At 36.3% G+C, this 14,833-nt stretch overlaps 1 protein-coding gene across 1 annotated transcript in view; it reads left to right on the top strand.

The window, feature by feature from the left end:
• EDNRA (endothelin receptor type A) overlaps positions 1–14,833 on the top strand; it is a 57,471-nt gene that overhangs the window by 24,213 nt on the left and 18,425 nt on the right. The window contains exon 2 of the mRNA XM_008564703.1: positions 7,946–8,073. Within this exon, the coding sequence (XP_008562925.1) occupies positions 7,946–8,073 (128 nt within the window). The remainder of the gene's footprint in view (positions 1–7,945; positions 8,074–14,833) is intronic.

The following is a 14,833-nucleotide window of genomic DNA, read 5'->3' as shown; positions in this document are numbered from 1 at the left end:
TAGACCTGGAGGCTGGGATTTCTGACTTCCCTTTTGGTATGTTCCATCCTTTTCTCTCTACATTAAACAGAACTTTGTGGTTTTAATACTTACCAGACTTAGCATTTCCCTAGAAGACAACAAGGCTTCTAAAACTTTACTAATGGGTACAAAGCGGTGCTATCTACCCTAAGTGAGTCATTGTGCAGTATGTGCATGTATTGAGATATCACACTGAACCCCACAAGTATGTAATAGTAAATGTTAAAATAAAATTGAAAAAAAGATTTAAAATTATATACATCCTTCTTATGTGAAGTGTCCTAACATGACTAGTAACGCTGAGTTTGTCTTTCTATTTCACTTTATGCCTTGGCTATTAATAATTGTGAAGTTTTTCTAATGAATCACTGTTATTAAGTATTCAAAACCACCTCAACCTTATTTACTATCACATGTCAGCTACAGCATCAATCGTACTCTTTTTTTTTTTTTTTCCAAAACACACATCTGGTATCATTTTCTTCACGTTGCATGCCATATCGTGGTTGGCTCATTGTTTCCATCTACACCCAAGGTAACTGTGACCACATGACACACTTCACAATAAAGAACTAATTCAAGTTCTTAAGAATTTGTACATTAAATCACTAAATAAGCAGCATGCTTTAAAACATGCCATCATTTTTCCCTTTTTCCTATTCATCACCACCATCACTGATAAGTTTTGGGGACTACTACCTACATTTGGATGTGGGGGTCTCTGCTACTTAGTTTTATTTTGTTTTGCTCTGCTTTGTTTTTGCCTGTTTTTTCTTTTAAATAAGCACTAGCATGTCCCGCCATAGAGATTGATGATTAAAATAAACTATGAAGCTTTTCCACTAGGTTTTGGGCTTTATTGTGTGTCCAGGTCAGAGTACCCATTTTCTATAATTAACTGCGCTTGCACTTTGTTATGACAGAAAGTAGGGCTCCACTCATGACGTATACATGATGTCTCTTCTCTATTTGGGAAAAGCCAGGGTTCGGACCTTCCAACACAAATCTTCATAAATCTTTGAATTGAACCTTAAAGGACTGACACATGCATTTGGCCCTAAACTATGCAATTTCAATATTGAGGACATCTAATTTTTCTGCTTTAAAATTTAATTCTTCTTCATCCAATGATCCTTTGGTTTTATGCGTGTAAAATAAGTAGAAGTCTCAAGTCCCTGCATTTACAGCAGAGTTATTAAAAAAAGAAATATTTCTTTTGATTCCCAGCCTTCAGGTAACCGAGACTCTCAGGATGATAAGCCCATATCTTGGGTGAATAATCTTTTCTCTAAGGAAAAAACCTTCATGGCTCTGGAGCTCTGGCTTTAAAAAGTTTTCATTTCTCTTTTTTCTCTCCTTCACCTGATTGTTATTAACATCTACATATTTCAGATTCCAGAAAGTTAAGACCTCAGCAAAAACTGAAACACTGAATATCCAATTGTGAAAGATGTGGGTAGCAAGTAGTAGTGACAATTCCGTGTTTTCCAAGCTAAGTGCAAAGTAGCAAGAAGCAGCTCCTCAGAATCCATCTCTTATAGGAACTAACATTTCAGGTTTAGTATGGGACAGGCCCTGTTCTAAGTGCTTTGCACGTACTCATTCATTTACTGCTCACATCAGCCATGTGGCTTAAGTGCTCTTTTTATCTGCAGTTTTCAGTGAGAACAGTTAACACATCTAAGCCATGCCAGGGGACAGAGCAGCCATATCGCCTTCTTCTGTTGAGCTCCCACAGATTACTGCTTACCAGCGTCTTTAGGAGCCATTGTTTCTGCTTATCTTCTAGGCAGCACATCTAAGCCATGCCAGGGGACAGAGCAGCCATATCGCCTTCTTCTGTTGAGCTCCCACAGAGTACTGCTTACCAGCGTCTTTAGGAGCCATTGTTTCTGCTTATCTTCTAGGCAGCAAGTTCCTTAAGAATGGGGTCTTTTGTGCTTGTGCAGCCTGCCACCACCTGCACCTGGTGACCTGGATACTCCTTCTTCACCATCTCATTGGCAAAATAGGACAAAAAGTAGAGATTGATGACCACAGGGCATCAATGGTTACGATTCCCATTTCCAGATAATTCTGCTAATCCCTTTATATGGATCATCCCTTCTGTTGTCCACAGTAATCCTCTGAAGTAGTTTATGACCACAGGGCATCAATGGTTACGATTCCCATTTCCAGATAATTCTGCTAATCCCTTTATGTGGATCATCCCTTCTGTTGTCCACAGTAATCCTCTGAAGTAGTTACCTTAAGTATTTTCATTTCATAGAGGAGGAAACTGAGAAGCAGAGAGGTTAACCAACATGCCAAGTCACAGGGTCAGGAAGACAGCAGAGCTCAGGCTCAATCCAACCCAAGGAGTCCAGCTTCAGGGCCCATGTTCCTAACTGCTATGTCAAGCCACTTGCTTTAATTAAAAGAAGGGCCTCCCCATCCCCCCAGGTCATTGAGGGCACCCAGAGCCAAAGCTGAGCACATTCATGGGGTTACTGCTCTGCTCTGCATTTGTCATACACTCCAAATCCTTGGACTGGTCAGGAAGCAAAAAGAGCCTCTCAAAAGAAAAAGTGTATGCATAGGGTAGAAACCAGTCTTTTCTACATTTGTATGAAAAACTCTGCCTCCACCCTGAAGCAATTAAAGCATAACAGAAGGGCAAAATCCATTCTCAGTCATGCAAAGTGGTTTATTTATTTTATAGTATCTGATTTGAGATTTGCAATAGCCAGAGACATCAAAGGCCTGTCGTGGCCATCGCAGGCTTTATAATCATCTCAGTCTGTGCTCCTAAAAGATGTTTTTGTTTACTACTGATTCAACTGTGTGCTAACTACTACATCCCAGCCCTTCCTCCAGAAAGAAAGAAAACCTCAGAACCTCAATTTTGAAGACTGGTACCTGGTCAGTCATGTCCAATTCCAAGTGACCCTGTGATAATTCAAGCTGACGGGAAGAGGCATTTTATTTGCTCTGAGGTTTTCTACTAGTACAGACTGTAGTCATAAGTCCCTCATTCCTGTCTAGGATGGGTGGAGTGAGACGAAGGGGAGGAAGAGAATTCCTCACCCTCGCTGGATGGGGAGGAAGGAAAATTAGCACAGAGAAAAATGTGCCACTAGTTTTATTTGTACCATTTTAAGATACCATGACAATAACAAAAATAATGTCCAAATAATGGGATTAAGTAGCAGGGAATATTAACATCTGGAATGAGTAAAGGATAAATTTGTTTATATAATCCTTCTTTTTATTAAGTCGTACATAAATGGTACGTTTAAGTTTATGATTACAAATTATAGCAATTTAAAATAACGAACATTTGTGTGGTGCATATTCAGATTGCAGAATTCTTTCATTCATTCCTGTTTGAGCCTTCCAAATGTTCCATTGTGGCAGGCATGAGAACCACCCCCACTTAATACAGAAACAGAGGGTAAGGGGCTTACCAAAGGTCACACAGTCAGCAACAGCTCAATTTGCACTTGAACCTAAGTCTTATAAGTTTACAACCCAACTTGAATATGGGGGAAGAACTGCCTGAGTTTGTAGTGCCAAGCTGGTGAGGCACGGGACATTAGAGCACCTATTATTGAACTGTACTTGTATGTACTGATGCCTGTAGGGATTACTGGAGTGCAAGAGTAATGGGATTCAGATTACATGGCCCCAAACTATTAAGGTTTTTTATTTCTTATGACTGTATTGCATACTTTTTTCTGCTCCTCCTGTACCATTTGGCTGTCAGCTGTCATTTCTGCTAACCATTGTACCTCTAAAGTAGTGGTTCTCAAAATGTGGTTGATGGACCAGCAGCATCTACATCACTTAGGAACTTGTTAGAAATATAAATTCTCAGGCCCCACCCCAGATCTACTGAATCAGAAACTCTGGGAATGAAGCCCAGTGATCTGTTTCAATGAGACCTCCAGGAGATTCTGATGCTGCTAAATCTTGAGAATCACTGCTGCAGAGGATGATTCACAGCCTTGGCTGTACATTGGCATTACCTGGGAAGTTTTAAAAACTAATGATGCTTGTGTCACAAGTCCCAAGATTCTGATTTAATTGGTCTTGGATAGGGTTTTTCAACCTCAGCACTATTGACATTTTGGACCGGATGATTATTTGTTAGGGGGTCTGTCCTTGTGCATTGCAAGATGCTTAGCAGCAGCATAAGCCTCTACCCCTACATGCCAGTAGAACACACACCCTCAGCTGTAAAGACCAAAAATATCTCAGACACTGTCAAGTGTTCCCTGGTGGAGGGTGGGGGTAAAATTACCCCTGGTTGACAAGCACTGGTCTCAGGTCATGGCCTGGGCACTGGGATTTTTAAGAGTTCCCTAAATAATTCTAATATATAGCCAAGACTGGGAACTATTACTTGGGAGAGTTCCTATTAATGAGCAGCTTTGGATGAGCAATGGGTTAAAGAAAATTAAAAGCTAAGCTTTATAGCATTGGGTGTAAAGTAAGAATAAATTAACCTGTGAAGGCTAAGGCAGTTTGCCTATGAGTAAAGTACGTGAGCTTTAGGGCATAAATTTCACATCAACTACTTGGCTCCTTACATTTTTGCTTATTTTCTAGTTGTCAGGTGTGTTCCAGAAAGCAATTGACATAAACGGGTACATTGCATATACCTAAAAGGTCCCAAGCAAGTGAGATTTTGCTTTGTACTAAATATAGTGGAAGATGTAGATAGATCCTGCTTTCGGAACTAGCCATTCTAAAAACAGGGTGCTTACCAGTGTACGAGTCCTTAAGTAAATCTGTTTTGACAGGTTAAAAAATGCAGCCTGTCAATTTTATCGTGTTGATTTTGACACAATCCAAATCAGCCACATGAATAAAGAATTTCTACATTAATTCGTGCTGGTTTAGAAGTGCTTTAGTTTTCAGATGGTGATCAGAAACTTTATATTTCAAGTGTAGAAAAATCCCCTCAGCTACAGAAAAGCCAAGTGTCCTTCATTAAAATCCATGCTCAGCATAAATTGTCCTTGTTGTCTGAGTGATTCTTTCTGCAGTTGATTTGGGGAGAACATGCTGTGCATTTAGTCCACGGAACATGCATCATCTCCAAGTGCCTGCTCTGCAGCTCTCAAGAAGCCCAGTAGTCTCACAAGCCCAAAGCAAGACGTCTCTGAGCAAAGAGTTTGTGGCAGACCCTGTTGAACCTAAACTCTCCCAGAGAACAGTATTCTCCCACGTCCTCAGGCAACTAGATGGCATGTGCATTGTTTCTTTCAACATAAAGAGTGGGAATACTACTTTGGGACACAGATAAACAACTTTTACATAGAAAATAAATTACAAGGTGAATGTATTTTCAGGGCCAAATTGGTATTCTCTCATTTCAAAATATTAAAATATTGCCCTATATTAGTGAATTGGAGTCACTATGTGCTAAGTTCTGTGAGATGTCCTTGACAGTTATAAATATGAGGGTTACATAGCATAAACCCTTTTGTGTCTAAAATAAGTTATAACTGCTCCACGGTACCAGACTAACCCTTTGAACTGATCTTACTTATCGGTTTGTCAGACTAGTTTGGCTTTTCCTTCATTGAACTGATAGTAGCTTGTTAATATTAATGAAATCAACTATGGTCTAGTTGTTATACTAAATAGTTACTTATCTATTCCTATCCCAATCTAAATTGTTGCATCAACATGCTTTTAAAAATCAAAACTTTTTAATTAGACGGTAGAATTGCTTACCAGAAAATTACATTAGGAAAAAGAGATTATAATAGACTATTAAGAGGTATTATTGCCATACATTCCTGCTTGTTTTTTTTTGTTTTTTTTGTTTTTTGTTTTTTTAAGAAAAAGGCATATGCTTTTATATAGATAGGAAGTTTTCTGGAAAAAATGCACTTAGCAATTAACAGTGGTTGCCTTTGGTCAGGGAGTTTAGGGGCCTCAATTGTAAGGGAGACTTACTTTTTATTATATAAATTTTTACACAGCTTAATTTTTACCATTTTACATATTATATTTTAAAAGTTAAACACTAGTAACTAACAGAAAGCATGCATTCCCAACAGTCTTTCAGAAGCCCCAAAATGCCTCATCTAAAGAAGAGAAAAACAAGTTGGCTACTGTTTGCCTTCATGATGCCCCCTTCTTTTGTACTTGTGTATGCTTGTTAGCTTCATGAAAACTGTCAGAGTTTAGGGCAGTGTTTCTGTGAAGAGCTCTGTGGTTGTCCTTGGACAAAAGCTTATGTGGAAATTCTAAGACATAGATCAAGACTGGTCATAGTGAGATGAAGAAAAGACCAGAGGCAGGGTTGAATTGAAGGAGGGGTCCTTTTAGGTAACTATTTAAAAGAAAAGGAAACAAGTTTGAAAACTAAAAAGGTAAAACGTCTGAAATTAAGTCATGTAGAGTCTTAGTCATAACAATAGAATGATAGATTGCCCTATGTTACTAAATTCTCAAAATGCATAAGTTCTGATTTTGTGTCTATGGGGTACTGGTTTCCCAGCCTCTCTCACAGGACTCGTGTCAATGACCACAATGACCATGAAATTAAACTTCAAATAATCTTTTAGAAATGGTAGAACAGAAATTCAAAGCTCAACTTTGAGTTACTATGGCAAAATACACTTTGCAAAAAAAAGAAGAAGAAAAGGCAAATATGTCAAGTTAGTAGGCTACTGTTTGCCATTGAGTGAAGTAAATTCAAGTTCTGAGTCACTAAGCAAAAATTCGAAAGGAAATCAATACCATTTTTACTCTTGAAAAGACATCGTATATTTGGCAGAGACTTTCTTCCCCTTTTTGGGTAGCTGAGCTGCCATTTAGCCCATGCTCACAGTTAGACAAGTATCAGCCACTCACAGGGGACTCTGTTAGCTATCATGTTACTGCTACTTACCACAGCCACTATAGGGTGTCCACCCTTGCCTTGAAATCAAGATTTCAAACTGTCAACATGGGATAACATATTTCCCTGCAAATGCTACAAACAGGTCATTGTAACCACATTTTTCTGTATGATAAGAGGAAGTTTGAGTCTAAACAGAGAAAAGCCACGTACACTACATCTACTGAAGAACAGTCAACCTTTTAAGCACAAAGGAAAAGGTAAATTCAAAGTGGCTTTAGGTGTTAACCAGCTGGCGAAATCAATACCTATTAAACCACTTCATTTTTCCTTTTTTTTAATGTTTGAAATTTTATTTTTTTCTTTTTTTTTTATACATACATGTGGGGTACAACGTTGATTTTCAATAATTGTGTAGAATGTGTGATGATTAGATCAGTATAGTTAGCTTATTCATCATCGTAATACGCAATCATTCTTTATGTCTGTTGACCAATTTCCAGTATTCTCCATAACCTCTGATTCATTGTTTTGGCTACTTGTCCCGGGATAATATAATCTTCCAATGCCACTAGCTTAAATGACTTGCTTTACTCATGGTTTAGTAAGGACTGATAAGAAACCACTGCCTGCTTCTCAGTTAAGACGTCACCCCAAACCCCAAACTTTTGCTCCCCCTTGAAAAGTAGGCAGTGTGACTACTTCATAGGAGATCACAGATTTATCTGTTTTGTTATTATATTATACATGACATATACATTGTATAGCGTATAGTATTGTAGTATAGTGTATTGAAATATTAAATATATCATATTATATATTATAATTATAAAATATTCATTTAATATATAATATAATACATGATAATATATATTATTATGTTCTCCATATCTTTCCAGACCAAAAATTGCTGAGGCTTTAAAATATGAAAGAAAAAGTAACAATAGTAATACTGTTGCTACAGTGTAACTGGAAAGCGCAATGAATAATAACATTTAGAAGCTGGGGCACATTACTAGAAATTTAAGTGCTTATGTATTCCATGTCAGTTCTACCATTTCTTACCACCCTGTCTCCTTTTTTCAGCTGCTGGCTGGGCACTGGCCTTTTGATCACAATGACTTTGGCGTATTTCTTTGCAAGCTGTTCCCCTTTTTGCAGAAGTCCTCTGTGGGGATCACCGTCCTCAATCTCTGTGCTCTTAGCGTCGACAGGTAACATGTCCCTCTGCTCTTTTGGGGGGTTTGGAAAATCATTTTTCTCAAAAAAGAAAAGCCAAGACAATTGGTGCCCAGGACACTTGTTAATCAGTTTCAAGTGAATTTAAACATTAACAGTCTTGTCTTTACTGTGGAATTGTCTTACACATTTACTGATTATTAAATAGCCATCTTTGACTCAGGCTACATGTACCTAGAGCCTTTTGCAAGTAATATGCATTTGGCACCCCTAGGGCAACAAATGAAAAATGAACATATTAGATGGAATAAACGTTGTAAAAAGGAGACTATGGACATGCAAATCCTGTATTTTCAACTGTTAAATTTATCACCTGAAATGTAAAGATACTGTTTGATTATACTTGTAGTGCTTGATTACTTAAGTGATGAGTTATCAATATTGTTACCTTCTTCTCCATGCTTTCTTGAATGCATGAAATGTTTCATAATTTTAAAAAAGAGGTCAACAACAGATGTATCACTTTATCTAATTCTGAAAAATCCATCAAGTATTTCTAAGTCTTTCCAGAATCCTCACACATGACCGTGAAGAATTCTGTAAAGAAGCCCTTCTGAATTCTCTGGATTTCTAGATGGTATTTTCATTGCCTTCTAATTTTCATAGCAGGAATTATAAAGAATGAAATTTGGGACTTTATAACATATTCTGTGGTGCTCTTTTATATTTATAATCTTATGCAATTGGTATGCAATATCCTATTTAATTGGCTTACATCCAATTTGGAAGAGGTTTCCATTTTTTTCTTACTCATATCCTGACAATCACTTTATCAGAGAACCTGTCCCATCATCATAGAAATAAAAGGCCCACTATCTTCAAAAACATTTAAGTATTTACAGATATCCTCTTATTTTTTCATTTATAATTAATTTGGGGACCAAATCTGTTATTGTTTAAACATAAAAATGCTCACTAATTGGTAGTTAAAAATTCTAATGATCTCCTGGCTATAAATTTATGACTATAATAACTGTGAAACACAAATAAGTTTACTATTGTTATTTAAAAATGAGTTTATTGCTGAAATTAAAACACAAAAAATAATTCCATTAGTAGTTTAAAATGCAGTAATATTGTTGATGAAAATATTCCCAGTATAATAGTAAACACAAAGACCAGAAATAATCTCATCATCTATAAGCAGGATTCTCAGTGTTTTGTAGGAAAACCTAATGTCTATTTAGGTCACTTGCATTAGTAGTTTAAAATGCAGTAATATTGTTGATGAAAATATTCCCAGTATAATAGTAAACAAAAAGACCAGAAATAATCTCATCATCTATAAGCAGGATTCTCAGTGTTTTGTAGGAAAACCTAATGTCTATTTAGGTCACTTATATATCATCTCAGATGCTAAGGGCTTCTGCTTAAAAACACTGACTATAGGTGGTCTGTTTGTAATTTCTACTTGACTAAGTAGTAGATTATGGTACTTGTGGCCATTTCCTTAAAAAGTTGAGTAAGCATTTATAATCTGGATTTGATTCACTAGTAAATTCTCACTCACTCCAATGTTCCAATTCCCAGCATCCCAACAACATTATTTCTTCTTTCATCCAAAGTGTTTTATTATCTAAAAATTAAAGGCTTAAAATTGTATCAATTACATTGCTAAAACAAGTATAATTTTTCCTGTATTTATCAACCTATGTATTTAGAAATGTAGCTGTGTAGTCTCATTGCAATGTCCAGATGAAATTCTCAATTGTAATATAACTCTAAAATCCATGTAAGGAAAAGAAATGAGGAAATACAGTCCTCTCTTGGTACTCATGGGGAATTAGTTCCAGGAGCCCACAGATACTAAAATCTCTGATATAAAATGGTGTCATATGTGCATATATGAGTAACCTAATTATAATATTAAATACAATGTAAATGCTATGTAAAAAGTTGTTATACTTTGTTTTCTTCATTGTATTACTTTTTATTGTATTTTTTTCTTAAATATTTTCATTCCAATGTTGGTTCGATGCAGAACTGCAGATGTGGAAGTCTGACTGTAATTAGGACATTTTGAAAAAAAAATGTATTCTACACACATATTCTTCCTATGAGGTATTTTTAAATGTTATAAAGCTACAGTGTTTAATAAAACAATGTGGTACATACCCATGAACACACTACCAAATCGATGGGAGAACCAAAAACAAGCATTGGAGTCCACAAGAACGTAATGTAAGCTAAAATCACTTTGAATAGAATGGAGAAAGGAAAGATTCATCAATAAATAGTGCTGTTTAGCCATCTCGGAAAGAAAGCATGTCCAAGTCTTCTGCCAGATGAGAATACTTCAAAAAGTTAATGGAAAAATACAATTAAAAAATAATACAAATCTTTCTACAAGCTTTTTTTAAGTAACCTCATAAATCAATAACATTTGTAATTACTCTTTGGTATTGGTAAGTACGAGGCCCTGTTAAAAATACTTTATAAAAATTATTTTATTTGGGCCGGCCCAGTGGCGCACTGCTACAGTGCGCCGCTTGAGAGTGCAGCGGCGCTCCCGCCAAGGGTTCGGATCCCACATACAGACCGGCCGCTCACTGGCTGAGTGAGGTACGGGCGCAACACCGAGGGTTGTGATCCCATTGCCGGTCCCAGTCCGGTACGGGAGCGACACTGAGGGTTGCGATCCGTTGCCAGACACGAAAAAAGACAAAAAGGAAAAAAAAATTATTTTATTTAACTGTGGTAGGTGCTTTAATTATCCCCATTTTACAGAATGAAAAGCTGAGGTCGAAAAAGGTTAAGTACACATGGCTGCTAAGTGTCGAAGCCAGTAATCAAATGTAGGTAGTCTATGTTCTTAACCACTTTACTCAAGCCTGTTAATACTCAAACCATATAGTGGAAGAAAACAGACTGATATATTTTCAATCTCAGGAAAAGGAAGACCCATGAACTTAAAAGGAATGGTAGAAATTTTGAATAAAGTTATAAATGTATTTCAAGAGATAAAACTTAAAAACATTCAGATCAAACATTCATAAAATTAGAATGCAAAGAAATAAAGCAATAAGCTGGGGAAAATATTTGTCACTCCTTCTGCAGGCCCAGGGAGGAGGGCTTGTTCCTCCTCCCACCTTTGTTGTGCCCTTCTTTCTTCCTTGGGGGAATCTCAGAGGATCATCTTGCTGAGCTGCAGTCATCTCCAGTGTGAGTCTTACCAGTGTGTGGGGAGGAGCAGGGACAGGTTAGGTCACAGATGCCCACAGATGCCCACAGGTATAGGGTCACCTCACCTACGCCACCTCCTCTCCCTATCTCATGCAGGAAGGAAAACGAACTGGGTCTTCCCTCACAACAGTCAGTTGTACATAAATGAAATGTGAGTCATTCTTAGTTTAAAAGAAAAAAAGAAAAGAAACAAAAAAGAAAAAAGAATGCCAAGAATCTATTTCATTAAAACTTAATCTGAATTTTAAACCAAGGAGATGAACCATTTTAAATTTCACTCCCACAAAAATCTGCCTTGATCCAGAAGGTTTTTTCTTGGTAATAAATTCATCAGTCTTCGTTCTCTAGAGCCATTCTTTACAATCTTTACATTTCATTGGATATTGACTCTAAGCTTTGGGACCTTGTATGTAGGGAATCTACTTGGCATTTCTATTTCAAAAGCTTTCACACTAGAAACTGAATCATTCACACTTAATTCCTGAAGATAAGATACCATTTACTTTGAGTCTTCATTTGGTTGCATTACATGCTATGAAAAAAAAAGAAAAGAAAATCAGGTTTTTTTTAATAAAACAAGGAGTAAAAAGAGGGGAATTGGAATGTGTTACAATTTGCAATTTGTGAATCCCTGATTTCATTTTATGAACTGAATCAAATTATGGCCCAAGAAGAAGAGTCTCCATGACATTTATATGATATTTTTAAAATATGATAATTATCTCTCATTTTAGAGTTTTTTTGAGGGAAAATAATGAGAAACTATATATCCAATTCTAAAGAGTTTTTTTATTATGTCATTAATCACTCAATGATTACAGAATGCTGTGAGGTCAAAGAAAAGATTGAGCCTTCTCACTATTAGCTTTTAATCTGAATAAGATAAACAGATGGTAAGAGAAAGCATGTGATTTACACCAGAATGGATGAGCTTTCGTTGTTAATTTCAACTATGGAAATTAACCTCAGTTTAATCCTTTTACCTATTGTTCCTAAACTCTAACTTTTATTTATTTATTTTTAATGTTACATCCTTAGTCACTTAAGAAAAAGTTAAAGCAGGAATTTCAGAAAAATACTGAAGAAATTTTCAACTATGGAAATTAACCTCAGTTTAATCCTTTTACCTATTGTTCCTAAACTCTAACTTGTATTTATTTATTTTTAATGTTACATCCTTAGTCACGTAAGAAAAAGTTAAAGCAGGAATTTGAGAAAAATACTGAAGAAACTTAAGAACACATTTTGACTCCTATCCAGTTTTCAGTAAAATAATTTTTTTAATGCTAAAGCAGTATACTTCTAAAACAAATGAACTTTTCCCAATGAAATGTGAATAACCAGCTACTACCAACAATTAAAATAGGTATTTTTGCATGCCATAAATGACAAGTTTTATACACTACTCTGAGTTTTGTTGGGCGGAAAAGAGAGGGAGCCGGAGCAGGGGTGCAGAATTCAATGCTGTTCTTTGTAAAGTTAACAGTCATGTTTAAAGTAAAAGATGATGATGATGGGGTGAGACCAGTAAAAAGGTCTGGGTACAGATCCAACTTGTAGTTAAAAGTTGCCTGAGGAAGAAGGCTATAAAAAGATAAAAACTCTTTTAACAACTTTCCCAGGGTGATGTGTAATCAGATACCTGGAAAAGTTGGAAAGATCTATGAATAAGGCAGCTTTGTTTTGTATGCATTGAACTCAAAAGCTGATGTCAGTTCTTCAGCCCATCATTTCAAATAATGTGGTCTCTGTGATATTTGCAAAGATTCATCTAATTCCATAGCATGAAGGTGATTTTCGGAAAATCCTCATATTTATGTAGACTTGGATTTGGTTTCCTCTAATCCTCCCGGTGTTATGATTTTCTATTGCTGCAAAACAACAGTGCAGACACAGGAGTAGTGGCTGAACCAGAAGAGAAGTGCTGGGAACTGGACAGAGACAAAGTCAGATGCTTGCTGGGGCAACTCGGGATCTCATTTTGGTGTCTGTTCCCTGTTGCACATGGCTATTCATTCTTTTATTCTATTGTTAAGATCAGGTGATTGGTTATTTTTGCTACTCATTTCTCTTTGATAACAAACTACCCCAAAACTTAGAGTTTAAAACAACCACCATTTATTTTATCACATCTCACCATGTTGCGGGTCCGGAATTTGGACACTTCAGTTGGGATCATTGGTGGATGTCAGCTGGTGCTGAGCTTGTCTCATGGGTCCAAGACTCACATATCTGGCATCTTGGCAGGGACAGCTGGAAGTCTGAGCTCAGCAGAGCCCATCTCCCTTTCCACACAGCCTCAGGCCTCTCAACATTGTTTGCTCCAGGAGGTTCCAGCCTCCAATGTGGAACCTGTCCCTCCTTTCAGAGGCCAGGCCAGGCCTGACACTGGCAAAGCATCGTTCTAGCTGTACTCAATTGACAGGCCAGCCCAATTTAAAGCTTGATCTATAAAGTGTTAATGCATTTGCCGCTCTCTTTTAATCCACCACATCTGGCTTCTCTCTAAAATTCTTGCTGCTAATAGTCTTTCTTGGAAGTTTACGTGTAAAACCAGTTTAAATCAAGAGAGTGGGAAGTCATTACAAAACATGACAAAATAAAATCTTCCTCACTCTTGTTGATGGTTAATTTTTATATTTTGGTTATTATGGGCTACAAGCTGGGCCATACATAATATTGAGAAACTTTTTCAACTTTGTAAAATTGCCTTTATCTAACCTTTAATGAATATTCTATTTGTGTTGATTCCAAGATTTCAATAAAACAATAATTCATTGACCATTCATTCATTCAATAAACATTTGTTAACATCTAAAATAAAATAAAATTCTTCCTGCTGGTATTTTGCCTCCAAACATCTATACGGCAATGGGTTTGTCTATCACATCGGAGCTATAAATCACAAACAACCATTACAAATGGTCAAGTTTGCTGTTAATTAAAGATGTGCAGAGGTGAGATAGAAGTGCCACATCACCTTATGGAAGTGGCCAAATTGAAGGAAAAGTAATAAATTCTATTATTTAGAATAATAGGTTTCATTGACAAGCACTTGGTGGAAATTTTTTAAAGGTACCTGAGCTACCTTTTCATTCCCTTGATCCAGAGAGCCCACTCGAGATTATTAATCCAGGAAAATCATTCAGAAAGACAAAATATATATATATGTACAAACACATTTATAGGTGTTTTATTCACAACTGTGAAACACTGGAAATAATGGGAGAGCAATTTTTTAAAGTAAATAAAGCTAAAAGTAAAATAGTAATTCGTATGATGATAGTATATAATCAAACTATGCCTGTGAAAACAGCAGTGGGCAAAAATAAGAAAAAAATAGATTTTGTTGAAGTCATACCTTTTGAATTTGTTTTATTTTGTAATGTTTTAAAATTATTTTAAATTTGACTGACTGTCCCAGATCATACCTTAAAGATTCAGTACACTTGCATTAAATGCCTCAGACCTTGAAAATGTATGAAAATCTATTTATAGACACACACAGTAACAAATATCTTTTTTTTTTTTTTTTTTTTTTTTTTTTTTTTT

Source organism: Galeopterus variegatus, unplaced genomic scaffold, assembly GCF_000696425.1.
Source record: "Galeopterus variegatus unplaced genomic scaffold, G_variegatus-3.0.2 Scaffold190, whole genome shotgun sequence".
NCBI classification, from domain to species: domain Eukaryota; kingdom Metazoa; phylum Chordata; class Mammalia; order Dermoptera; family Cynocephalidae; genus Galeopterus; species Galeopterus variegatus.
This window is presented reverse-complemented; position numbering and strand designations above follow the sequence as displayed.